Below are 26,578 nucleotides of genomic sequence, written 5' to 3'. Positions count from 1 at the left end.
AATCAGAGAAGTGGGAAAATGCAGAAACAAAGAAAAATAGTCAAGCAAGACGAAATAATATCAGTTTAGCCATTACACAAATTCAAGGACATTTAGTTCCTTTTCAAGGGCTATAGATAATATTCTGAGCCAAATTCTTTGATCCTTTTTGCAGATATTGAAACCACCACCAGGTGGAAGAAGTTAACTGTATGCTGCTCACAAGCACATTAGACCCAAGACTGGTTGGAACCAGAAGGTTGATGATGTTGACTCCCCATTATCTCACCACCAACCAATCAGCAGACCTTCCATGAGCTGGTCACTCACCCTGCAACCCTATTCCTCACCCTATCTTTAAAAAAACCTTTCCCTGAAAGCCACTGGGGAGTGCTAGCTGCCTGGACTCCTTGCTTGGTACCCTGCAATAAATGCTGCACTTTCCTTCACCACAAAAAAAAAAAAAAAAAAAAAAGAGAACAAGAGAAATGCCGTTATTACCTGATCACCTTTCTGCACTTTCAAACCAGACCTTGGTTTCCACAGTCCCAATGAACTTTTGTCAGAGCCAAATTGGGAAGGGAAACAAAATGCTAAGATAATTTTTGGCTACTGAACTTCTAAGAGCCACGTCCTGAGATTAAAGGATAACACTGACTATGATTCATGCGTCTTCCCCAAGTTTGGAACTTAACTGCCATTTGTAAGCGGTGACACTGCAATTTATACAATATGATCCATCTCTGTGTGTATATTAATGGAGAAACATTAAGGACAGACATCCAATGGTTATTCACTTGGGAATGTAGAAGGGTAGGAATTTTTACTTTTTGCTTTACACCTTTATATTATTTCAATTGTTTTACATATTGCATCTGTATTTTTTTTTTTAATCAAGGATACTAGAAAAGAAAAAAAATTGTTCTACTTGACTCTGCCTCCGGATGGAGGAAGTCACTATAAACGCGGCAGGGTTGGGAGGGGCTGCTGTTCAGGCCCTGTAGCCTCCGGGGTGACGCAGCGATGGGGAGCTTTTCCACACTGGGCTGCCCCGCGCTCTGAAAGCCACACAGCCTGCAGGATGCACCGGGAAGGGCAAGCAGCAGCCTGCAGCCGAGCCAGGCATTCCAAAAGCCCCTGGACACTCTGTTTTCTTCCCTTCAACCCTCAGGCCTCCAAAACCCTCGGAGAACATGGTATTGTGGAAAGAACGTGGGTTGGAAATCAGGAGATTGATCCTATTCCCACCACTTCTGCCCATTTCCTTGTGGGCAGTTTCCCCAACTCCTCTGAGGCCCACTTTGCTCATCTGTGGAAAAAGGCAGCTGGTCTAGATTTGGACAACCTTGAAGGTCCCGGGCAGCCTTGAGGAGTGGGCACAGGCCTCCGGATGGGTAATTAGAGCCTGTGATCCACTGGCTTCCTGGCAGGAAGCATGCCCAGTTTAGGAAGCCCTCTCCGGATGGGAATCAAGGCTGGCAGGTGGGGGGCACACTTTTGGCTCCTTCTCTGCCAGGCACATCTGCCCTGCCTTGCGGGGCTTTGTGCCCCTGAGGACGTTCCCTCTCCACTTCTGCAATGCCTCCTTCCCTGAAAGACTGCACCTCCGGGGGGCAGGCCACGTCTGCGTGCAGCTCTTTCCCAGGGCCTAGCCCAGCCCACACAGGGATGGCACTCGGGCCACAGCCACTGATGAACAAGCATACAGCCAGCACTGTCGCTTCATTCCCAGGCCATCTCCCACCTCTCCTTGTGGGAGGAGGGGTGTCTCACCCTGTCTCTGCCCAGGGAGTGTGGCTATCGAGCCTCAGTTCTCAAAAGCAAGGGAAACTCGTACCAACAACAGGCCTTGTGAAAGGTCACTAAACCTACTTTGTTTTCCTTCACTTGCTTGAGTTTAAGAAATGGTCCTCTCTACCTAATGGCCACAAATACCATGATTCGTCTCCAAAAATACATATATAATTAAAGCAATTAGAAAATAAACATGATTGTCATGACCTTACATTAATTTCTACAAATATTTCTAAAAAATACAAGATACACAAGCCATCCTGTAAGCAAAAGGGAAAAGTAGTCAAGGGAAAGGGTTCATTAGCATTTCCCCTATGGGGCTTCTGTGGAGCACTATGATCCCAGAATGTCTTACCTCGTCTATTTTGGATTGCCGGCAAGGGAAAGAAAACGTGAATCCGACAGGTAATTTCTTGTCCTTGATTTTTTTTTTCTCCATGAAGTCTCCCAGGCAATCAGCGACATGATCAAAAAGCTGGAGGAAGCACAGGAGAGCAGTCAGGAGGGAGGAAGGGGACTTAGCATTTCAGGAAAAATGTGAACAATTCTCTGCCCCACACAGAAAGGAGCACGGCTACCCCAGCTGCCCATACCCAAGGCACCCAGTGGCCCTGCATGAAAAGCCATGCTGGGGACTTCCACTGCAGGGGGCGCAGGTTCAATCCCTGGTGGGGGAGCTAAGATCCTGCATGCCTCACGGCACGGCCAAAGTAAAAAGAAAAGCCATGCTGTGTGTGACTGGCAAAGAAGAGTCCCTTGAAAAGAGCCTGCTTCATGGGCCACCACGGCTTAGGAAGCCTTTTAAAGGCCTCCCACAGAACTGGCCTCTCAGTGGTCACTAAGATGTATTATCTGGGCACTGAGGAAATGTAAAAATAAGAGAAAATCAGCTCATCCTCCATAACACACAGGCCATAGATCACCAGCAGCCACCCAGGTGGAGTGGCCATTTGGCCCCTTCTCTGTATCTCTATCTCCATCTCTATCTCCCTCGCTCTGTCAATTCCAGAAGCTCCGCGTACTACATATATATTCCTAGCCTCTAGCCCACTTGCGTGATTTCAGAATCTTCAGGTTAACAAATTTTTACTTTTTACTCAAGTATAATATGCATGCAAAAAAGTGCAGACATCCTAAGTATAGGGTTCACTGAATTCTCACAAGCTGCACCCACCTGTGTCACCAGCACCCAGATCGAGAAACACAATGTTATCAGCACCCAGACACCCACCTCGTGCAGCCACTGCTGCTGCCACCCAACCCCACAAGGGCAATCGGCAGCCACTCTGACTTCAGCCACCCTCGATTAGTTTTGCCTGGTTGTCTACTACGTATAAATGGAACAACAGTGTGCACTCGTTGGTGTCTGCCTTCTTTTGCTCTACACTATGTGTGTGTCATCCACGTTGTGTGTCTCTGTAGATTGTTGATTCTCACTGCCGCACAGTATTCTATGGTGTGACTATACCACAATTTATTTAGTGGATTGCAGTTTAAGTTTGCCAGCTCCACAACATGTGGCCGGGATATGTATACGTATCTTAGACTCCACTAGGAAGAACCCAGAACGCTGTTTCCCTAGCCTCTGCGTGAATACTGTCAATGACGGGACACTCACCACCTCTAAGGCAACCTTTTGGATCTCTCCAATACCTCCCCTCTTCTCTAAAATGTATCCAGAACCGAATATAATATTTTATATGTGTTCTGACCAAGAGGAAAGCTTAGTTGAACTAAGAACCTCCCTTTCCCTTGGCTCTATACCTCTATTAATGTAACCAAAGCATATATATGCTCTTTCGGCAACCATATGCCACAGACCAGGTAACCTCTCTGGTTTTTTTCACATGGCTGTCATCTAACACAGACCACTAGACCTCCTTGTATATGGGACTGACACAGCTAATGGAGCTCCTCAAAGCCCAGAGAAGGCAGTGTTGGCAGAGCCAAACCACAGGGTCACAGGAAGCAACCCCAGCCCATGTTCCCAGACAAGGTCATCTGCCTGAAGGCTTTATTTGCAGGGTATCCTATTTTTCCCCCCATATTAAACTTATAGTTTTATTCAGGCTCGATTTTAACAAAAGTGTCAGGGAGAGAGCCCACAGTAAAGAGTGAAGCCCATGGGGGTAGGTCCCTCCCAGATGCCTGAGGAGGGGGCAGGTCCCCTCCCCTCTCCCTCTCTTCGCTCCGCATCTAAAGGGATTTGGGGAGAAACACAGGGGAGGGGGCTGGTCCCCAGTCTGTGCGGGTATGTTTTGGATAAAGGGCTATGGAGGAATAAGGGACCAGCCCAGGGAGGAGCGGGGGAAGGGCACAAGGACCACCTGCCAGAATCCACAGCTTTCTGATTCCAGCCTGAATTCAAAAACAAAACAAAACTAGACCACAAGCAGCACCCACTCCCTCTCCCCGACCAGGGCTGTAGTTCGAGGGGAGAAGAGGAGGCCTCTTCACCGAGGTCGTGGTTCACTCACTCCTGGCCAGTCTGCCGGGGCCCCCTGACAGACTGAGGGGGTAGAGGAAACCAAAACAAAACGTCAGATAAACTGTATAGGAGGAGTCCAGCCAAGGGCCAGGCCAGAGCGGGGCCAGGCTGGGGGACGGGGGCCTCTGCGGGCTGGGGGATCACTGCCGCCCTCACAGCCACTGTGCAGGATCTCCTTGAGAGACCTAGCCCCATCTTTCCCCAGGTGTCCTTGACCCAGCTCTACAGTCTGACTATCCTGCCAAGGTAAATGAGAAGTTGTCAGTTTTGACTTGGGAGTCTCTGTCCCTGAGTCACTATTACTCAGGTCATGACTACAGCGGCGACTGACTAAGGAGACACATGACCACCTTCCCCGGAGGAGCCCAGCTAAACTTCCTGCGACCTACATTTCTGAGCAATATAAACCCATTACTAAGCCCGTCAGCTCGCCCCACGTCATTTGCACTTAGAAGCTCCAGGCTCCCAGGCCCTCAAGAGAGCTGGCTGGGTGGAAGGAAGGAAGGCAGGCTGTGGGCAGGAAGAGGCAGGGAGAGCTCAGCCGCAGAAGTGGATTCACAGGGCTGGGGCGCTGGAAGCAGCCCCCCGCCCCCATTCAAGCCAAACACACCCACCCCTTAGTGCTCTGCTAAGAAGGAAATGTCCCCAACCCAGGGGTGTTCCCCTAGGCTAACCCACGTCTGTGACCAGCCAGAAAGGGAAGTTATCCAGCCTCTCGGCACGCAAAATTTTAGTGTCTAAAAAACATTTTTTTTTCTTTCCTGACAACATGTACATTTATATAATTTAAATAAATTTAAATTATTTATTTAGTATTCAAAATTCCAAAAACTAAATAAGTGATGTTTTAAGAAGGTTGCATTTATGCTTCTGAAATTATTAAAGCTTAAAATTGCACTGAAACTTTCGAGATACCTTGTGTGTCTGTGTGTGTGTGTGTGTGCTTATGTAGAGAAAGAGAGAAAGAAGGATAAAGCAAATAGTTAATTGGGAAATCTGGATAAGGGGTATAAAAAGCTCTTTGTGCTTATCTTAAAGCTTTTCTGTAAGTTTCAAATTATTTTGAATAAAAGGTTTAAAAATCTAGCAAAAATTCCTGTACATTACAGAAGATGAGATCACAACCCCAAGAATTCAGCACAATTCACAGTCTATAAGTATGAGTTGCTTCATGGGCAAAATGGGGCCCTTGGTTTACTAGAATATTCAATAGGTTGATAAGAGATCTCAGAAAAATGGACCACTAATACTTATTGCTAACCTCACACCAAACTTCTGGACAAGGGGTTACGGTTTCACCCCTATTTTTCTACTGCTAACCTTCTCCCTCAATCGCTTGGACCTTCCTCCTTACCCACAGCCCTCACATTTCCACTCCATCAAACATTTTTAATAAAAATATAAATTAATTTTTTAATTAATTTAAAACAAAGACAAAACCTAGCCTATGAGTGTCCCATGTTGCTAAAACTATAACATCTGGAGCCAGACTGCCTGGGTTCAAATCCCAGCTCTATCGCTTATGTGCTGTGTGACCCAAGGGGCTGGTTACTTAACATCTAAGCCTCAATTTTCTCATCTGTGAAATGGGAATAATAATAATACCCACCCCATAGGGTTGTTGTGATGATTAAATGAGTTAATCCAAATAAAGTGCTTAGATCAGTGACATACATAACAAGCTCTATGTAAGTTTTTGCTATGACAATATAACATTATCGTTATCATCATCATCATCATCACCATCTTTTCTCTGCAGACTGCTTGAAAGGGACAGAGGAAGAAACAGCAGGAAACAAAGTGATCCCAGGGCTGGGAAGATGGGGACAGAGGCTGGAAGAGTCAAGGTCCCAGAGGCAGCAATAAGAAGAAAGTCACGGGACTTCCCTGGCGGTCCAGTGGTTAGGACTCCGCGCTTCCACTGCAGGGGGTGTGGGTTCGATCCCTGGTTGGGGAACTAAGATCCCACATGCCCCAACGTGGCCAAAAAAAAAAAAAAAAAAAAAAAGAAGAAAGTCACTGTGGAAGTGACGCAGGAAGTGTGCACCTGAGGTGGGAGGCATCCCTTAATTTATAAACCCTGCTCCTAAAAGGTCAGGCCAAAGCACACAGGAATGTCTGCAGCACAGGGTGTGAGTCCCAATGGTGAAGCAAGAGGCAGAGGTGGCTCGACCCAAAGACCATGGGGAACAGAGTGACAGGTCAGTACTTTTGGCAAATGGAGAGAGCAGGATGCCAACCAGAGGCTGCTGGCCACCTGCATAAAGGAACAACGCAGCAACCACTGGGCAGGACGAGGAGACCTACTTGCTGGCAGCCTTCATGTACACACTGGATGAATGAGCCAGTCTCTGAAGCCCAGTGATGGAGGGATAGGCAGGGCGACCTCCCGGCAGGGCCATCAGATGAGTGATGCACTCTTTCAGCAGCTGACTGAAAAGTGGCCCATCTGTCCTAGGGACAGTGTCCCCTTCAATGCTCACTGTGACATGGTCTGAAAAGCTCTGAACCCAACCCCCCGGCAGTAGGTTAAAGGCCGGGATTAGCCCTTTTCTCTCGTAGAAGGAAAAGGCAGAGAGCTTGCATCAGGTCCCACCCACGTTAATTTAGGAACAAAGTGGAGCCAAGCGAAGGCTCTGGGTCTCATCTCAAAGTCCAGCCCAGAACCAATAAGTTTTCTGGAGAACTTAGTCATGAAGCTTGCCGTGAACACACCCTCCCTAAAGCAAATATTTGGCAAGCTCTGAATAATACATATCCTGACAAAGGCCATGACTCAAGAGGCGAGCTTCAAATGGGAGTGGCCAGAACACCTACAGGAAAGGGTGAGGAGTAGAACAGGACCCGGAAATGACTGAAAACCTGACCGGGGGCTGCCCATACCCTGATCACAGGGTCCTCAGTGAGCCTTCGGCCCATCACCCACCACGACCAGATGGGGAAGCAGGGAGGGTGGACAGGCCCTTCTGAGCATGCCCACAGCCTCGACCAGCAAAGGAAGGCAGCCCTTCCGTTGGCAGGGGTTACGAGTGTGAGAGGAAGGGATGGTGACTTTCCAGGCAAGGCCTTGCCCTCGGTGCTTTCTGGGCCAAGGACTTGTAGAAGACTATTAAATCGGGTAGCCAGGAGCCCTTTATAATAGCCCTCGGGCTATGAGCTCAGATTCCTGCTGCCCCACAAGGTGACAGTCATAACCTATGAGGCCTGGGTCTTTGGTGAACTGGGTGAAGACGACAATGGCTTGGAAGAAGGGTTTTCACCCAAGGGCTCTGCTACCCCTCTGCTGGGGAACCAACCCCAGGATCCTTAGGGAATCGATGCATTTACCTGCTGGGCCTCCTCTTCGCACCCCTTACCTGAGAGTCCCAGCAGCCCCCTCCCATCCACCAGTTTACGCACATGGTGGGGTCTCTTCAGGCAGTCACACTCTTCCACCCAAGAGTCCTCCACTCGTGCCTAGGATGGACTCCCAGTGCTTTGGGGTCTGGTTCCTGGAGGTACCCTGGGGCCTGATGCTGGGGCCACAGGGGCTGATCAGAAGGGAGCAGGGACCCACCTGGCTTCCACTGCCGTGCATGATGTTCTCCGGGGTGTCGTAAACCTCGGACTCCATATGAACAGTCTGTTTTTGCTCATGATTCACTTGCACCCGCAGAATTCGAAAGGAAGACCCGCCAAGATCCAGGGCAATGAAATCTCCCTTTTCTGTTTAGGGAGACAACAGTATCACATCAGATTCAAGTGCTCCGGGAAAGTCTCATGCTCTGCCCGCTTCTCAACAGGGTCTGGCCCCACCGCACTGTGCTTTCGGCCAGAAGCAGGAGTCATTCAGACCCCATCGGACCACTGCCCCGCCTGGAAGAGTGGGCAAGAGAAACCCTCTCCCAGCCGGGCGTCCCTAGATAGACAGCTTCACACAGTCCTGCGCACTCCCGACTATAGGAGAATGGAAGTATGGACTTAAGTACCAAGCCCTACCCATCTTTCTCTAATTTCTTACCCTTTTTCACAAATGGCTATGTTATCCATAAAGACAAAAACAATATTTCAAGTCAGAGAAAACCCTACATCTGAGGTCCATTCCATGCCTTGGGTTCCTTCCCCATCAGCTCAGACACCAATTTCAGCTAGTCCAGAGCTCCACTGATTCCCCGGGGGATTTTTTTATTTTAATTGTGGTAAAATATACATAACATAAAATTTTCCACTGCAACCATTTCTAAGTGTACAGTTCACTGACACTAAATAAATTCACAATGTTGTACAACCATCACCACCATTCCCAAAATTTCTCATCATCCTAAACAGAACCTCTATAACCATTAAGCATTAACTCCCCATTTCCCCTGTCCCTAGTCCCAGGCAACCACGATTCTACTTTCTATCTCTATGAATTTGCCTATTCTAGATATTTCATGTAAGCGGAATCATGCAGTATTTGTCCCTTTGTGTCTGGCTTATTTCACCTTGCATAGTCTCAAAGATTCATCCACGTTATAGCCTGTATCAGTAATTCACTCCTTTTTGAGGCTGGATGATACTCCATTGTACGTGTATCCATTCATCTGTTGCTGGACACTTGTGTTTTTCCACCCGGGGGATTTTTTTTTTTTTTTTAATAAATTTATTTGTTTTATTTTTGGCTGCGTTGGATCTTCGTTGCTGCGCACGGGCTTTCTCTAGTTGTGTCGAGCGGGGGCTACTCTTCGTTGTGGTGCGCAGGCTTCTCATTGCAGTGGTTTCTCTTGTTGCGGAGCACGGGCTCTGGCACACGGGCTTCAGTAGTTGTGGCTCGTGGGCTCTAGAGCACAGGCTCAGTAGTTGTGGCGCACGGGCTTAGTTGCTCCACAGCATGTGGGATCTTCCCAGACCAGGGCTCGAACCCGTGTCCCCTGCATTGGCAGGTGGATTCTTAACCACTGCGCCACCAGGGAAGCCCGCGGGGGATGTTTTTAACAGAAGTCTCTCTTGGTCAGATAGGAGTAAACTGGCTTGATACGGTTATATTCGTGAAGACCAATGTGTGCAGTGATTGGGGTGGACCTCAGTGGGACAGAGAAAGATGACAGGACCGTATGCCACGACCATGATACAGCACCAATGGAGGAGGCCATGATGGGCAAGATTCCAAACCATTAAGCCACTATCTAATATTCTTTACCCTAGTTACCCTCACTCATTCTCTTCCAAAATCAATTAAAATCTGTTAATTTTACTTCTGATGTTACATTCTCACTGTCTCACTATCTTTTCATTTTCTTGATGGTGACTTTTGAAGCATAAAAGGTTTTAATTTTGATGAAGTGCAACTTATCTACTTTTTTCTTCTGTTGTTAGTGCTTTTGGTGTTATTTCTAAAAATCCATTGCCAAATCCAAGGTCACAAAGATTAGCACCTATGTTTCCTTCTAAGAGTTTTATAGTTTTAGGTCATACATTTAGGTATTTGATCCATTTTGAGTTAATTTTTGTATATGATATGAGGTAGAGGTCCAACTTCATTCTTTTGCATGTGGATATCCACTGTCAAATTCCAGCACCATTTGTTGAAAAGACTACTCTTTCCCTCATTGGCACCCTTGTCAAAAATCAAGTGACTATAAATGTATGGGTATTTCTGGACTCCCCATTCTTTTTTCTCCAGTTTTATTGAGATGTAATTGACATAGTGAACTCTCAGTTTTGATCCACTGATCTATATGTCTAACCTTATGGCCGTACCACACTGTCTTGACTACTACTGCTTTGAAATTTTGAAACTGGGAAGTGAAAGTCCTCCAACTTTGTTCTTCTTTTTCAAGATGGTTTTGGCTATCCTGGGTCCCTTGAGCTCTTTAATTTTTTTCTTAAGTAGTGGTTGGCTTTTTTAAAAAAACAGCTTTTCTTTTATAAAGCTGACGCCATCTTTGTATTTGATTCTACCAAGCTTTAAGCTCTGACACACTGCTCTATTTCTGGAACTTAGAATGGTTGTTTGGCATACAGTAAGAACACAACAAATACTTGAACTAATGAGGGTGGAAAGGAATCAATGAATGAACCAAAGTCTTCTCACACTGAATTTCTGTTCTTACCCTCTCAAGCTCCTTGAGGGAAGAACCACAACTTAGGATTCTTTACATCTGCCCTTGGCACCCAGGACAGCTCAATAAATGCTTGGTAGCTGCTTGATCACAAGGGTTGGTGGCCCATTCATTCATTCAAGGCAGCCTTGCTTGTTGTTCATAAAACAGGAAGCAGTTATACCGCTGGTTGGTTGGTATTTTTTTTTTAATAATAGCTTTATTGAGAAATAATTCACCTATCACATTTTAAAGTGTACACTTTGGTGGGTTTTAGTATATTTACAGAGTTGCGCAACCATCACCACTATCTAATTATAGAAATTTTCCGTCATCCCCAAAAGAAACTCCGTACCCATTTGCAGTCACTCCCCGTTTCTTCCCAAACCCCCTCATCCACCAACAACCACTAATCCATTGTCTGTCTCTAGAGATTTCCCTATTTTGGACATTTCATATCAGTGGACTACAATATGTGGCCCCCTGTGGTTGGCTTCTTTCATCTACCATGATGTTTTCAAGGCTCACCTATGTTGTAGCATGTATCAGTACCTCATTCCTTTTTACGACTGAGTTATATTCCACTGTATAGATATACCACATGATGCCACTGTTTTTGGGGGGGGTTTTTTGGCCGCACCATGTGACATGCAGAACCTTAGTTCCCCGACCAGGGATCAAACCCGTGCCCCCTGCAGTGGAAATGTGGAGTCCTAACCACTGGACCACCAAGGAATTCCCCATGATGACGTTGTTTTTAAATTGCTTCTATCGTGACTTCCCTGGTGGCGCAGTGGTTAAGAATCTGCCTGCCAATGCAGGGGACGCGGGTTCGAGCCCTGGTCCGGGAAGATCCCACGTGCCACGGAGCAACTAAGCCCGTGCGCCACAACTACTGAGCCTGTGCTCTAGAGCCCGCGAGCCACAACTGAAGCCCGCGCGCCTACAGCCTGTGTTCTGCAACAAGAGAAGCCACTGCAATGAGAAGCCCGCGCACCGCAACAAAGAGTAGCCCCCGCTCGCTGCAACTAGAGAAAGCCCGCGAAGACCCAACGCAGCCAAAAATAAATAAATAAGTTAATTAATTAAAACAAACAAACAAACAAAAACTGCTTCTATGGTCCAAAGGAAAGAGACCAAGGGAGAATGCTGGGAAGCAGGTGTCATAGCTTTGTAGGAAATTCTGACCCTGATGTTACAGGTTGTTCAAATCAGTTTAGGGTTTTCTTTGGGCTCCCATCAGAATTCTAACCCCTATGGTGCTTACACTACTACTCAGTTAAAAAAATGAATTTGGTATGAGGTGCTTCCTCTCAGGAGGAAGAATTACCAGAACACCAAAAGCACTTTATTTAACCATCATTCATTGAGCCTTTCTGTACTCCAGTCGCTAAGTACTTCATATGCCTCATTTTACTTTTAACCCTCTCCACCCAATGAAATAGGTACTATTATGATCCCCGTTCTACAGATGAGCAAGTAAAGGCTGGGAGGGATTAGGTAACTTGCCAAAGCACACGGCCAGTCAGTGGCAGAGCCAGAATTTGAATCCAAAGCCCAAATTCATAACCGTTGTATAAAACTGCCTCCTGGACAGACCTTGGGGACAAGGATCCCCAAGGACAGCATCAAAGTGAGACTTCAGCACATCAGGAACAGCTACATCTCTCTTTGGGGGTCTCGTCAACATCCACGATTCCTTGCAGCTTCTGACTCTGTTCTTTTGCTTTGATCTTTAATGAAGATAATGAAAACTCCTTCCGGTAAGCAACTATAAACCACTTGTGCATAGGGAAATAATAGGCACAAAAGCAAACACCGTGCTAGGATGAAAATATGGGTACTTTTTATTTTGTTAACAACATTTTAATTTAATTATTTACTGTTTTAATGGTTTTCAAAAAATAAAACCATTTATTTATTTCATGTTTTACACTGGCTTTCATCATAACTTAAAAACAATAGCTTGGGAAATTTTTCAGTTGCCAGCCCGGTCAAAAGTCTCATTTTCAGTTGAATGAAAGGCCTAAGTAAAAGGTTCTTGTGCTCAAGTTCCAGGTGATGGTCGGGCATCTCCTTCTTATTGGTGTCAGTGTCAACACACATCGGGTAAGAGCTTTCAGCCCTTCATGCAGAAAGGGATCAGGTTTCAAGCAGCACCTTTGCAGGACCCAGGCCTGAAGTTTTCAAGCAAGATAAGTGAAAATGGTCTCAGCTGCCTCTAGGTCGGGAAGGAACCTGGCCTTAGGGTGCATGGGGCTGGCCCACACTTCTGCAGCTCTGCAAGACCCCTGTCCCACCCCAGCTCTCCACTGCTCCCTTTTTTTTTTTTTTTTTTTTTTAACACAAACACAGGTCAGTAGGGTTCCAAGGAGTTAGGGTCAGAGAAGGAGACCAGAAAGGCGGCCTTAAGATGTCAGGACAACGTTAAATACTGCATACTCCACACACCTGCTAGTGGGAGTTGATGGGTTTGAGGGGGGCCTTTCCCTGAAGGCATTTTACAAGAGGTCACTGTTAAGCCCAGCGCAGTTCCTGATCTTTCCCTGAGCAGTGACCCTGATTCCAGGGTGTGCTTGTGATTACTAAAAGAAATGGCAGTTGGCATCTCTTCTGTAAATCACATTTGCACCTCAGGAAATGCGAGACAAATATTAACTTACCTTCTCGGTTTATGGATAAGGAAGCTCCAACCAAACCAGGTGAATGACTTGCTCATAGTCACGCCTGTGGCAAGGCCAGGACCCTTCCCTTTCCTTAGTCACTCATGTACTTGCAAATACTGGGATGCTCCTAATTTTTTATGTATATATGGCTTATCTTCCTCAGTTGGATGATAAGCAATTTGAAGGCCAGGGCAATTTAACATGCTTACTTCCCTCCCCCAGTACTGAGTCCTGCAAATCAGTACGTGTTTGCTGCTAGTTTGATAAGAACTACCTGGGTTAAATGCATGGTCTGTTCAGTCCTATCCTCTGCCAGGCAAAGGACACCAAGGAACAACTTCTGGAAAGGGCAGCAAGATTTCCGGTAAGCTTTGTTTGCTGTCTAGCACCTCTTTAGATAACTACCCTTCCTGGTTTTCACCTGAGTTGGGGGTGGGGCTGACCACCCACTCCAGCTCCAGGGAACCAATGTGTGACCCAAGAGCACCCAGAGTCCCCCACTTTGGCCATCATGATTGGTTCAGGATGGGCAAGTGATCCACGTCAGCCAATCATTACCCTCTCCAAGACCACCTCTGGGACCTCTAGTTCTTAGGTGAGGTGTCAGCTAGGGCTGCCAGGGCTGTCTCTGCCACCATAAGGGAGAGGTGGCCTACGAATGAAGCCGACACAAAGACTGAAAGAATAAGAGACAGATGAGTCCCTGTCAACAGAAGCCAACTTACAACTCCATTTCCCAGTTATGTGAACCTAGAATTCCCTTTCTTGCTTATACAACTTTGAGTTAGATTTCTTTCAGCTACAACCAGAGGCTTCTGGGTTCAATATTCTTTATTAGGCAATGAGTCCCCCAAATACCAACTTGCCCTCCATAAAGGATCTATCCTCCCCTTTATGTCAGTTGGTTCCCCCATTCAGAGCTGTGGTGTCCAGTCATCCTGCTGCAGAGGCACCAGAGCTGCAGCCTATGGGCTCGTCCACATTATGTGGGGATATTGGGGTGGGGATGAGACAGCCTGCCTCTGCTTCCCCCTTTTTCCTGCCTCCTCCCCCTGTAACATCACAGGGATGCCAGTGAATTCTGAAAAGCTCTGACTCTTTCCTCCAGGGCTAGACCTACACATTTAGGTCTGATGGGTGGGGGTCCTTTGACTGGCGGCATCAGCTGGGAAGGGGCCTCTCGAAGAATTCTTACAAAGTCGGTTATTAAGTTACAATGATGATCAGGAGAACAATGACCCCCTGTAACTCTCAAGGTGGTTTGCAGTTTCCAAAGCACTGTCATCTGATCCTCTTGACAGCCTTGTAAGGCAGGCAGGGCAGGACGGTCACACCTATTTTACAGATGAGGAAATGGAGGCTTAGAGAGTTAAGTGACTTCTCCAAGGTCGCAGAGATAATAAGCAGCGGAGCCAGAGATGAATCCAGTGTTCTGGGTTTCTATTTTATTTTATTTTTTCCTTTAAATTCAAGTTCAGCTTCTTTTTGCAGCAGTTGGCTTCCCTCTAACTTCCTCTTCAAATCTTTGGCCTCAACCTTCCTGTTGGCCGCTGCTGAGACTTCATCCCACATTTCCCATTTCCACTGAAGCCAGAAGAACTGCTCTTCTAGAGAAGGCTCATTAAACAAAACATCTGAAGGGCCCCCGGCAACTCTCCACTTTCTAATGACAACCATTATTACCAGCAAATAATGGAAAACAAACACGGGGACAGATGTCTCTCTTGAGTCCAGACCTGCGCTGGAATACAGGGCAAACAAAAACTCTGCTTTCATGAAATGCCTACCTTTGCTCTGCTCCATGAATTAATTCTGTACATGAGACACAAAGCCTTCCCTCCTGTCTGCAATCCAGCTAGTTGATGAGAGTTTACACCTTCGTCAGAAACCCACCCAGAACGCTAGACATTCAGGAGATTTCATGGATGGAGAGAATTTCTGAGACAATCCAACCACCTTCCCAGATAAGGAAACAGGCAGAGAAAGGTAAGTGACCAGCCCAAATGCCGTGGAAAAAGGAAATATTTTCCTTCCTTTGGCTGGAAAGTAGTATACTTTAAGCCCCCAGAATTTAACTGTGACCACACTGCAAATCAAACATTTTTAACTTAACCTTTGAGCAAAGAGCCTGCTAGGAACCATGAAACAGAAACAAGGAAATGTTCAACTCAGTTTACCCTTGAGAAGCTTACGATCTAATTGGTATTTACGGATACAATATCCTGAGTGATAAATGACAAGAGGAGAAAAGAGGGGAGGTTTCACAAGTGAGACAAAGTGTTGGCCAGGACTTCTGAGGCAGGCTGGACGCAGCTAGGCACCTATCCCCGACTGGGCAGCTCTGAAGAGGGGTTTCTGTCTAACCAAGTCATCGGAGTAAAAAGGCTTCAATATCTTTCTTCTTTATATATTATTCATACCTTTCCCACTCCAGAAAGGATATGCAGCAGCTAAAAGCCACTTTAGGGTTTGTTTGTTTTTTTTTTAAACCTAGTGTGTAGATTACTGGAGAGCAGTTAAAGAAAAACCACTGCCCATAAAAATCGTCAAAAGGGGAAAAAATTAATAAAAATGGGCTGATAACATTTCCGAAAAATCAGTAGAGTTTCAAAACTCTGAGTCCAGTCATGAGGGTCAAGGTCAGCGGGAAAGGAAAGGTTTGTTTCTCCCTCTGACTTGGAAGTCACATCACCACTTGACGGGCGGGGGCATCTGTCAACCTCGGTAAGTCCAAGTTATCCTTTGGTGGTTTGGGATTACCACTAATTCTGTCTCTGACTAATTATACAGTTGAAGCAGTAATTAACATTGTGAAAAGGGACTAGCACCACGGTTTACTATGAAGGAGACCTACATTCCAGCTACCCCAGGGGACCTCCTGGTTGGAGGCACTTCCATCACAAAGGGGCAGGGGCCGGACTGGGGTCAGGGATCCAAGGCCTTGGTATCAATGTCAATGTCTGTGTGGGGCTGTAGCGACCATTCCGAGGGGAGTGTGGGCCCCTGGGCACATGACCTGAGCCCACCCGTGAATATTAGGAACAGTCATAGGGAGAAGAAGTATAGGGTGTATTACAGGTTGCACAGTGGCCCCCCCCCAAAAGATATGTGGAAGTCCTAACTCTGGGTACCTGTAAATGTGGCCTCATTAGGAAATAGGGTCTTTGCAGAGGTAATCAAGTTAAGAGGAGGTCATGAGTGTGGGTCCTAATCTGACTGGTATCCTTCTAAGAGGAAAATGCCATGTGACAATAGAGACAGAGATTGGAGAGACGCTACTACACGCCAAGGAATGCCAAGGACTGACAGCCACCGCCAGAAGCTAGCAAAAGGCAAGGAAAGATTCAACCCAGTGTCTCAGAAGGAGCGCGGCCCTGCTGACACCTTGATTTTGGACTTCTAGCTTCCAGAACTGTGAGATAATTCACTCTGATTTAAAGCTACCCAGTTCGTGGTACTTTGTTACAGCAGCGTGGGAAACTAACGCAGGGTAGAAGAAACAGTCACCAAGGAGCACAGAGGTGGGCAGGGTAGGAGAAGGCTGGGGGGCCCAGGGCCTCATGCATAGGAGGGTGGGTCCTTGTGGTTCAGGGCTTTGGTTCCTCCTCCTGCTCCTCCCCCCCTCCCCCTCCCCCTCCTCCTCTTTCTGTTCTCAGCACTGTTCTGGGCTCCCAAGAGGCCCTAAACATTTGGCCCCACCTACGCTGGAGATAAGAAAGGCTCAGAAGGAGGCATGGGGCCCAGGCTGCTGGCTCCAGTTTCACAAACCCTAGGACAGTGTTTCCCAACATGGGCAAATTACCACATATGTCATCACATTTAAGACACCACTGACTGCAGACACATCATTATTTTATGTAATACGAAAAGAGAAAAAAATACTGCCAATAATAACTTAAAGATGCAACTATTGTACAATGCATTGCTGATTTCAGAGGACTCAAACAAAAAGGTGTCTCAAAATAGATGAAATATAGTAATAGATGTTGGGGGGAAAGATCAAACAGGTTTGGGGAAAAGGCAGGTAGCCGGGTTAAACAGGTTTCTCTCCTGCAGGACTGCTCAGGGCCTTTAATAGGTTGGTGTCTGCTTTGAATCTCTAAGAGGGGGCTGCAGAATGTTGTCTTTCCCAAATGAGGATGAGTTTTGGGCCCTGTTTTAAAGAGTAACTAATGGGGACAAATGGCTAGATTACTAGCCATTTGTGTATGTGGATCACACTTTGAGCCCCTCAACCCTGGAAATGGTGTGTGAAAGAGTGAGGGAGGGCACCTCCTGCTGACACACGGTCCTGGGAAGGGGAGCTGGTTTGCAAGCCGCGTTCAGGATGAAAGAGAAGGCATCTCTCATGGGATGTGCCAGCGCTGGGCCAGTCACACAGGATCAGGTGCCCCCCAGGCATAAGGCATCCTTCTGAGCTCTCCAAGCAAAGCCAGAGCAGGGGCCCTGGGGGGCTGCCCACCCCACCTCGCCTCCCCTTCCTCTTTTCTCAGCTGACAGCAGGCACGGCCACACCTCTCCTACAGAACTCAACCAACCCTGTAAAGGCACAAATGCTCCTGGATGTGGATGCCATTCGGGGCTGGGAAAAAGCAGGAGCGAATTACAAAGCCAGAGGCATCAGAACAAAACCCAGGGGACACCACGGTCTGGTCACTCTGATGGCTAGAATCTCTTCAGCAGTCATAAAAAAAAAAAAAACCTAAACTGCTGGTCACCAAGACCTCAAGGAAAACAAAAGGATAAAAGTGGAGTAGATTTTAAACAGTCAAGAAACATCAGAGATATAAGTACCAGTGTGTGTGCATGAAGTAAACCCCACCTGTGGCCACAGGGCAAACAGAGCACACGCCCTTCCTAGGTGTCCCAATCTTGTTCAGGACTTTAAAGGCCGGCTGCAGGCACAGCAGGACCTTTCCACTGCAGCCAGTCCTCCAACAAGCCGTGCACTCGCCCACCCTTCATAAACATCAGCCGCAACAGCTGCAGTTTTCCTGATGTCCATTTTGTCGGCTCCATATCAGATGCCCCAAATCGCAGCTTTAAACTAGTCCCCAGAGTAGGGAAGAAACACAACAGCAGGAGTGTTGTAAGGGCCGTACTTTCAGGCTATGTACTCACAACCCTAAGAGAAACCTGACTTTCATGATCTCTCTCCCTCCCTCTCACAAAGCAGGCGAACCCCAGCCTAGAGCACAGAACACGGCTCAGAGCAGGATTCCTGTGCGTGCGCTAAGCTGGGGCAGGCACAGCACCCACCCCTGGGTCAGCCAGACAGAACGACCTCCACTGAGCAGGCCAAGGCCAGGCTGTGCCCTCCCAGCCTCCACTCTGCCAAGAGCCGGGGCTGAGGCCACTCCCTGGGGAGGGGGTACTGACAATCCTCAGGGAGCCCCCAGATCCCCACTGTGGGGCATGAGCCACACGATGCAGACCAACAGGATAATTTTTTTTTTTTTCCAGTCCTACTCCTCTCACCATTTCTCTGCTTGAGGGGCTACCTTGACTTAGCATCTATGAAATTTGTACAAATGGGGACTTGAGTCTCCCCCCTGAGTCTGAGACCCACCTGGCCGCTAGGATCGCTACTTAACTGGGGTACTAAAAGCAGGCCTTGGTGCCCTGATGGAGAGATTCTCCTAACATGAACTCTTCATCTGTTCTGGAGCCATTCATGTTCTGAAGACATAAGAGTAACTCACACAGCATCTGTAAGATCCATAAACGCTACACTTTCTTACCATAAGTCACTAGACAGTCAGGCGGATGAAGGCAGGTCAGCATGGTCCAACCATGGTATCCCCTAGCACATGGTAGGATCTCAATGGACATACATTGGATTGATGGATGGATAGATGAATGGATGGATGGGAGAACAGATGGATGGAATGGTGAATGAATGAGTAAATGAATGAAAGATGAATGAACAAACAAATGAATGTAAGTTGGAAGGGTGGCTTCACAGAGCTTTCAGCCCTCACAGCCCAATCTCTGGGTGAGAGACTCACCTGAACCATCAGGAATGGACCTTACAAACGTTGGCAACATCTTGACTGTGGCTGTCGGATTAAAATCCCGGGAGAGGCCATTCTTCATCTCCTTTTTGAAACGAGCCATGATATCTAACAGAGTTTCATCAGAGAGCCGCATGGCATAGAGATATTTGTCGATCTGGAAGAAGGATGAGAAGGAAAGAAAGTGAGGCCAAGGCTGAGGAAGGTCGTTTCAGCTCAGGTCTGGCTGGGGTAGGACAGGGCAGGCAGCGTGAGGTTCCCGCCTGCCTAAGACAATCCAGCTCCCGTGGGCACTGGGACACCCATGTTGGCCCATCATTCAACTGTGATCAACCATGTCACCCAGAGCACGCTTGCAAATGCTCTGAGCCCCGGTTCCCCCCCTGTAAAATGAACCAGACACCTCCAAGGTCCCTTCCAATCCTTGAATATTACATGGAAGCTGCCCTTCAATCCCCAGGTACGTGCCAAAGGTACTTTAAGCCTCCACATGACTCCTTCCCTCTGTGAGAGGTGGCTGGCTCATCCTCACATGGATGGCAGTGCCACAGAACAAGGGCTCCAGAGCCATCTACCTGGGGTTCAAATCCAAGCTGCATCACTTACCAGCTGTGTGAACTTCAGTTTCCTCAACTGAAAAACTGAGATGATAAATAGAACGTAACTCACAGAACGTTGTAAGATCAAAGGAGACAGAGAAGCACTTAGAACACAGAAAGTGCTCAGTAAACATTAGCTATTATGAGCATTGTGAGGCAGTGGTGCTGGTGGGTTTCCTTGGGCATGGCTTCTAGGTAGGTGGAAACGGTGGACGAAGGGCTGGAGCCCTTCAGGACATGGGGCTGCAGGCCCAGAGCACAGAGACCTTAACCTCACTACCCCCAGCAGGTATGGGACAGCCCAAGTTCCCACGCCCGTGTGCCAGGGCCCATGTGCCCACACTTCCTGATCAGACCGCTCCCGACCCAACAGGACTAAACCAACCCGCTCCTCTTCCTGGGCTCCCCACTCTCCTCAAGGATCCTGGGCTCCTAACCTCAGGCCCCGTTGTTGTCATTTGTTGTTCTTCCTTCATAGTATCTTCCCGCTGACTCTCTCTGTTTACTGGGCACCTACTACACGTCTGGCTCTCGGTTAGACATCTGTCCTCATGGCGCCTGACCCTGTGGAGTTCACTGAAGTCTCTCTGTCTCACCATTCATTCTTTCTGCCACTCCCTGCCTTAGGAAGCCCCGATAACCATGTGCCTGGATTCCTGACGCCTGATGCTCATTCAGTGTAATGGTTTTCAATCTTCAATTTCTCTCCCTTCCAACCCATCCTCTACACCACGGCCACATTTCACTTTCTTTTTTTTTTTCTTTTTTCTTTCTTTATAAATTTATAAATTTATTTATTTATTTATGGCTGCATTGGGTCTTTGTTGCTGAGCGCAGGCTTTCTCTAGTTGCGGCGAGCGGGGGCTACTCTTCGTTGTGGTGCACGGGCTTCTCATTGCGGTGGCTTCTCTTGTCACGGAGCACGGGCTCTAGGCGTGCAGGCTTTAGTAGTTGTGGCTCACAGGCTCAGTAGTTGTGGCTCGCGGGCTCAACAGTTGTGGCTCACGGGCTCTAGAGTGCAGGCTCAGTAGTTGTGGCGCACGGGCTTAGTTGCTCCGCGGCATGTGGGATCTTCCCGGACCAGGGCTCGAACCCGTGTCCCCTGCACTAGCAGGCGGACTCTTAACCACTGCACCACCAGGGAAGCCCCACACATTTCACCTTCTTAAACTGGGACCCTGGTCACTTCACTCCCCTGCTCAAAACCTTGCAAAGCCTCCCACATTGGAGGCACCTACACTCTGCAGGTGTGGCTCCGGGCTCTCTGAACACCAGCCAAACCACCTCTACCATTCCTGGGAGGTGCCTGGCTCTCCTGTTGAAATGCCCTTCCTTCTCTTCCCAGCTACTCAAAGCTCACCTCCCCTTCAAGGTTCAAATTAAATGTCACCCCTCCTGCAGACGTCGAGACCCTCGGGGTGCAGATAACGCCTCCCTCAGCACTGATCTCTCTGCACGGTCCAGCCTGGATCATCACTTTCTACGCCTGTCACCTGGACAGTGTCTGCTCCATTCACCTTGACCTCCCGGTGTCTCACAAGCAGCCTCACACACGGCAAGTTTCTGGCAGAGGGACAGACAGATTTATGACCCAATGCGGATGAAAAGACCTTTGACGTGATTTGCTTCTGAGAATGGCATCTCATGCTCACTTTTCAGGGTGGCTGGAAACGTCCGACTCAAGGACACAGAGTCATTTCTGCATATTTTGGTCCCGGGCAGCCTTCTCGCTCTGGACTCCATGCCTCGTGCTCCCCCAGGCCCTGCCTGTCTCCTGTCTCAGGGACAATCAGGGCACTGGCAGAAGTCCCCCAGTGTCCTCTGTGGCCAGAGACAACCCTGCCCCCACCCGCATCTCTTCTACCGCAACTACCTTTTCCTTTCCCCTTCGGGAGAAAGCAATGCAGAGAAGGGCGATCAGAAACCGCCGAGAGCTGAAAGAGAAACGGCCAGAACACAGCCCTAGGAGAAGACATGCTCCGTTCTACCCCCAAGGCTGGCAGCGCTGATCAGCAGCCCTTGCTGTCACCACGCCCACGTGCTGGTCGGGAGAGGCAGTCACACGTGCACGAGCAGCCACAGAAGCACACGGGGGCTACTAAGCACAAACTGGAGAAGGCTACTGGGAGGGGTGATATCAGAGAGTGCGTCCAGGCACAAACAAGAGCGTGTGTGAAGGCCAAAGGTGAGGGAGGGAGGGTGGTCTGCGGGATGATGGAGCACACACTGCAAGAAGTGAAGCAACTGGAAAGACTGCCAGGAGCTAAGCCTGCAGAGTCTTATCCACTGGGCGAACAAATTTAGACTCTAAACGTGACTCTACTGAGTGTTCAACAGTGAGACGTGTTTCAGGAAGCTCAGGCTGTGCGCTGGGGAGGGGACGGGCGAGCAGGAGCAGAGCAGTAACAGTCACGGCGCTGCTCTGGCATTTGGACATGTTTCCACTACCACGCTCCTCACCCTACATCACGATTATCTGTCTATTGACCTGCCCATCTCCTCCGATAACATGTGCGTTCCCCAGGAAAGGAAAGACGGAAGAGACCTTTGCCTGGCACAAAAGAGGAATTCAATGAACGCCGGATGCTAGAATAATACTTTATAATTACATCAAGGTTTACCGTATATCAAGTGCTTTCACATCCAATGTGTCATTTAACCTTCAAAACGACCCTGTCAGGGGGACATTCTTTCTTTTTCTTTTTTAAATTTATTTATTTATTTTTGGCTGCGTTGGGTCTTCACTGCTGCACGCAGGCTTTCTCTAGTTGCGGCGCACGGGCTTCTCATTGCAGTGACTTCTCTTGCTGCGGAGCATGGGCTCTAGGCACACGGGCTTCAGTACTTGTGGCTCGTGGGCTCTAGAGCGCAGGCTCAGTAGGTGTGGCGCATGGGCTTAGCTGCTCCGCGGCATGTGGGATCTTCCCAGACCAGGGGTCGAACCCATGTCCCCTGCATTGGCAGGTGGATTCTTAACCACTGCACCACCAGGGAAGTCCCAGGGGGGACATTCTTAATCCCCATTCTACAGTTGTAAAAACTGAGGCTCCAAGAAGCTAAGTGATTAGTTCGAAGCACACAGCCAGGGAGTCAGATCTCATACCTGAGAGTCTAACACTCTCCCTACAACCGTCCCCATCCCTTGGAGAAGGCCATTCCCCCTACCGTGTGGAGATCAGGCCCAAGCAAAGCTGCTGAGATTTTCCAGCTGGACAGGGAGAAACTTCTAGAAGAAGCAGGGCTCCACAGCCAGCCTGCCTCCTAACTCAAGGCGCAGCTCAGCACAGGGACAGTGATCCCGGAAGCCAGACGTTGTTAGGACAGCCAGTCACACCCGAATAGAGGCAAGAAGCTCAAACAAGAGAACAGGCTGGGGATATAGAAGACGAGCTGGCCCCCCAGCGTAGAAGGAAGGAGGGCTTTCCCCCTCTGGTTCAGGTTCATGAATCATCACGTGGTACAACTCCTCTCAGAAGAGATGTGGAAATTGGGGCCAGAAGGAGGATACAGCTTAGGGCAGAGCTGGAACTGACTTTGAAGCCTCCTGGATCTCAGGTGCATGAGAATAAGCCAAGGGGCACCCCTCCTGATTCTCAGGAGCTCAGGAAGGGCCTTTGAACGGCATAGATCTTGGGGCTGGGCTGCAGGTACCCCCCAACGCTACCCAGCCAGGCAGACACCTGGTGCAGGGCTCAGCAGATCCACCCCATCTGGACTGTGGCCCTTTAAGCAGCCCAGGAAGCGCTGGAACAAGAGACATTTGCAGAACACTCCCAGGGGCCCAGAGTGCCCAGCACCTCACTGAACAAGGGGCCTCTTTCCTCTCATTCAGACTAGCCCTGCCTCCCAGCTGGCCGGGCTGCCCCTGTCCACCTGGGAAAGAAGCTGGGAAAGGGTGGTGGGTGGAAGGGGGTAGAAAGGAAGGGTGTCCTCCTGCCCATTTGCTCCAGAACTCTGCAAGAACCCCAGTATAAGAGCTGCTTTTCTTATAGAAGGGTGGCCCAGAAGCCCAGGAGGGGAGAGATGGGGGAGAGATGGAGGAAGGATGCAGGGCCGGAGAAGGACAACTTCGGGCTTTGGGAGGTTTGGCCAAAGTCTGTGGTCCTTTCGGCATTTCTATTTCCTTCCATCCCCTCTCAATAGCAACTCCAGATCTTTTCCTCTCCCCTCTCTCTCTCTCCCTCTCACATTTCCACAATCCTTGCTCTTCTCTTAGGACGCTGCCCCAAACTTTGCTGCTCTGGCCAAACACTGGTGCCCAAAGAATCCCACCTGTGCCTCCAACCCCCAGCCCTACATTTTGGTGACAGGAGGGCACAGCACCTCTTCTGGTGGGCTTCAAGCTGCAAGCCTTTGGAACATCTGTCATAGGATGTCTGTCACAGACAGAGACAGAGGCTTCCAGGAGTCTGTGATAGGAACCCCCTGGGCTCACTTTCACACATGGTGTCTGACACAAGCATTCAGGACTCGGTCAGACTGGGAAGGAAATGGGGGAGGTGCCAGGGTCCCAGACACCATATGGTGAGCTGGGTCCTGCAGACTCTCGGCTCAGACTGACGAGGACCCTGTCCAGCCCCCAGGGCATCTTTCACCACCACCACCCCTCCCCCCAACCAGGGGAAGAGCCCTTCTCCCGAGGGTGGGAGCCAAGGCGGCTGCACGGGGCAGGCACTGGTGCCCTACTACTGTGCAAATACTGGTCCTGGGCTGTCCCTCCTGTGGACCAAGAGGGCCTGGAAGCTCTCATCGGCTCCAGAAGCAGGAACACAGCAGAGGCAGGAGGAGATGTCAGAAAAGAACGCAACCTCACCAAGCCCCGCTGGCCCAGAGCTGTCGGGCCAGTGGAAGAGCCCAGTGACCCCGCACTGGTCTAACCTCAAACATTTCTGTGCCCGACCCCAGCCCCACCTCCTGCTCCCAACAGACACGTATGAAAAAGACAATTCAAGACTGGACATGCCCAAGTAGACAGGCTGGTCATGGCAGGAGGCTCGGTAACCACTGGTGACCCGGGCACTCTGACCCCCTGTGGGAGGGGGAACAGCCATGGAAAATTTTCACTCCCTCTCTCGTCCATTCTTCCATGAGGATCAAGAACGAGGCAGAGCAACAGGTGTGACTGAAGTTGATCAGCACAGGCCTATGAAGTGAACGTTCCAAGTGAGACATTTTACTTGCAAAGGAAATTGGGGAGCTGGCAGTGAAGCGTTAAGAAGGGCTCTTGCTTAAGGGCAGGGCAGAGATTTCAACATCAGATTCACTTCTCTTTCTTAAGGAGACTGACTCAGGAACGAACGGGTCCAGGGGGATTAATATTATTTTAATAAGAGCTCACGTGTGCAGAGGGCTTTGCTATTTATACACACAACTTTCACATACCATATCCCACCTGGACGGCATACAAAGAGAAGCAATGAGCTCATGGATGCCAGGGGCCTGGCATGAAGCAGTGCCTAATATGTTAGTTCCCCTTCTCCCGGCACAGAAACCCAGCAAAGTAGGCGGGAGAGATATCGTTATCTCCATCCTGTAGTCGAGGAAACTGAGACCCATGACTCACACAAAGTCACATGGTTTATAAGTGGCAGCTGGATCTACATTCCAGGTCTTCTAACCCCTCATTTTGGTCCTTTCTTACATGATGGGAAGAACACAGGGCTATGGATGAAGAGAACTGGGTTCAAATCTAGGACCTGCCATTTATTAGCTGTGTGACTTTGGACAAGTTACTTAACCTCTCTGAGTCCTGATTTTCTCACTTTTAAATGAGGATAATTATACTTTCTCCTCAGAGAGCTATTCGGAGAATTTTAATTATGTGCCAAGAACTCTTCCCACACTTCCATCGAAATGACCGAAAGGGAATCCATCTCCCTCACTCCCCTGTCTAACTCATAATCACATATCCCTAATTCCTTTTACCTAAATACCTAGAGAAATGCATTGATTACCAAATATTACTGACCCATTTTATAGAAAAGAAAACTAAAGGTAGGTGGTCATTTGCCTGAAACCATAGCAAATAAAAGATTCTCACAAAAGTCCTCTGAAACATTTGGATTGTTTTATTACTTAAAAAAAAAAAAATAACAGTACATTATAGTAGCAATAAGTAATATACACTCATTATTAAAAAGATTCGAACAATACCTAAATGCACAAAAGTAAAAAGTCTGAGTTCTTCCCTCAATCTCACCAGAGAAATCCCTGCTAAAAGAGCTTTATGTTCTAGGACAGTTTTCCTACCTAAACAAACATTCATACATACAGGGCTTGGGTTTTTTTGTATTTCATTTTACAAAAAATTGGATCATATTATAAACAGTTTCTCCCTTGAAACCTTAACTCCTCCTCTATTTCCTCAGGGAACTGCCTCTAAGACTCACACTAACAGCCATACTTAGATTTTCTCAGGACCCTGCCTGGCTCAATGATGGGGCACGGACTGGGCAGTACAAACACCTGCGTCAGACTCCAGCTTTGCCATCCTGCAGGCACCTCAGTCTTTCCATCTGTAATGTCGGTGTGTTCACCTGACTTTGACCTATGAAGGCCTCTCTACTTTGCACAGCACTTTCACATGCTGGTCCTTAAACTATCCTGTCCAGAGAAGCAGGGCAGGTGCCATCATATTCAATGAGCTAAGGAAAAATTAGAGGCTAGAGAGGTTATTCGAATGGCCAAGGTCAACTGGCCAAGGTCGACTGACCGCTGGTCAGCAAGAAAACCGGAGTAGACACCAAGTTCCTGGTTCTGTGGTCCTTCCTCAGTACCTTTCTTGCTCAGGCCAGGGCGAACCCAGGCCCAGGGCTTCAGAGAGCAGCGAGACGTGGGAACATGGTGGCATTAATGCCACAGCTCCATCCACTGCGGAAGCAGCATAGCTCCCTTGCCTTGCAGAAAGCACGCTGCTCCAGCCTGATTACTTTGGAAGCCTCGTTCAGCCTCCAGCAGCTACCAGGGATCTGAACTG

The 26,578-nt window shown here is 48.5% G+C and overlaps 1 protein-coding gene and 1 long non-coding RNA gene across 2 annotated transcripts in view; both read right to left on the bottom strand.

The window, feature by feature from the left end:
• HK1 (hexokinase 1) overlaps window positions 1-26,578 on the bottom strand; it is a 71,528-nt gene that overhangs the window by 33,085 nt on the left and 11,865 nt on the right. Inside the window, exons 2-4 of the mRNA XM_082407279.1 lie at window positions 18,998-19,160; window positions 7,818-7,966; window positions 2,129-2,248 (exon numbers count right to left, since the gene is read on the bottom strand). Coding sequence (XP_082263405.1) covers window positions 2,129-2,248; window positions 7,818-7,966; window positions 18,998-19,160 — 432 coding nt within the window. The remainder of the gene's footprint in view (window positions 1-2,128; window positions 2,249-7,817; window positions 7,967-18,997; window positions 19,161-26,578) is intronic.
• LOC309635740 lies at window positions 12,148-18,991 on the bottom strand. Its single transcript, XR_014248987.1, has 2 exons — window positions 18,731-18,991; window positions 12,148-12,500 (listed from the first exon to the last, which is right to left on the bottom strand). It is a non-coding gene; the product is annotated as an uncharacterized lncRNA (long non-coding RNA).

Source organism: Balaenoptera borealis, assembly GCF_965194805.1.
Source record: "Balaenoptera borealis genome assembly, chromosome: 10".
Taxonomy (NCBI): Eukaryota; Metazoa; Chordata; class Mammalia; order Artiodactyla; family Balaenopteridae; genus Balaenoptera; species Balaenoptera borealis.
Note: the sequence above shows the minus strand (reverse complement) of the source record. Positions and strands in the feature narration are given on the sequence as shown.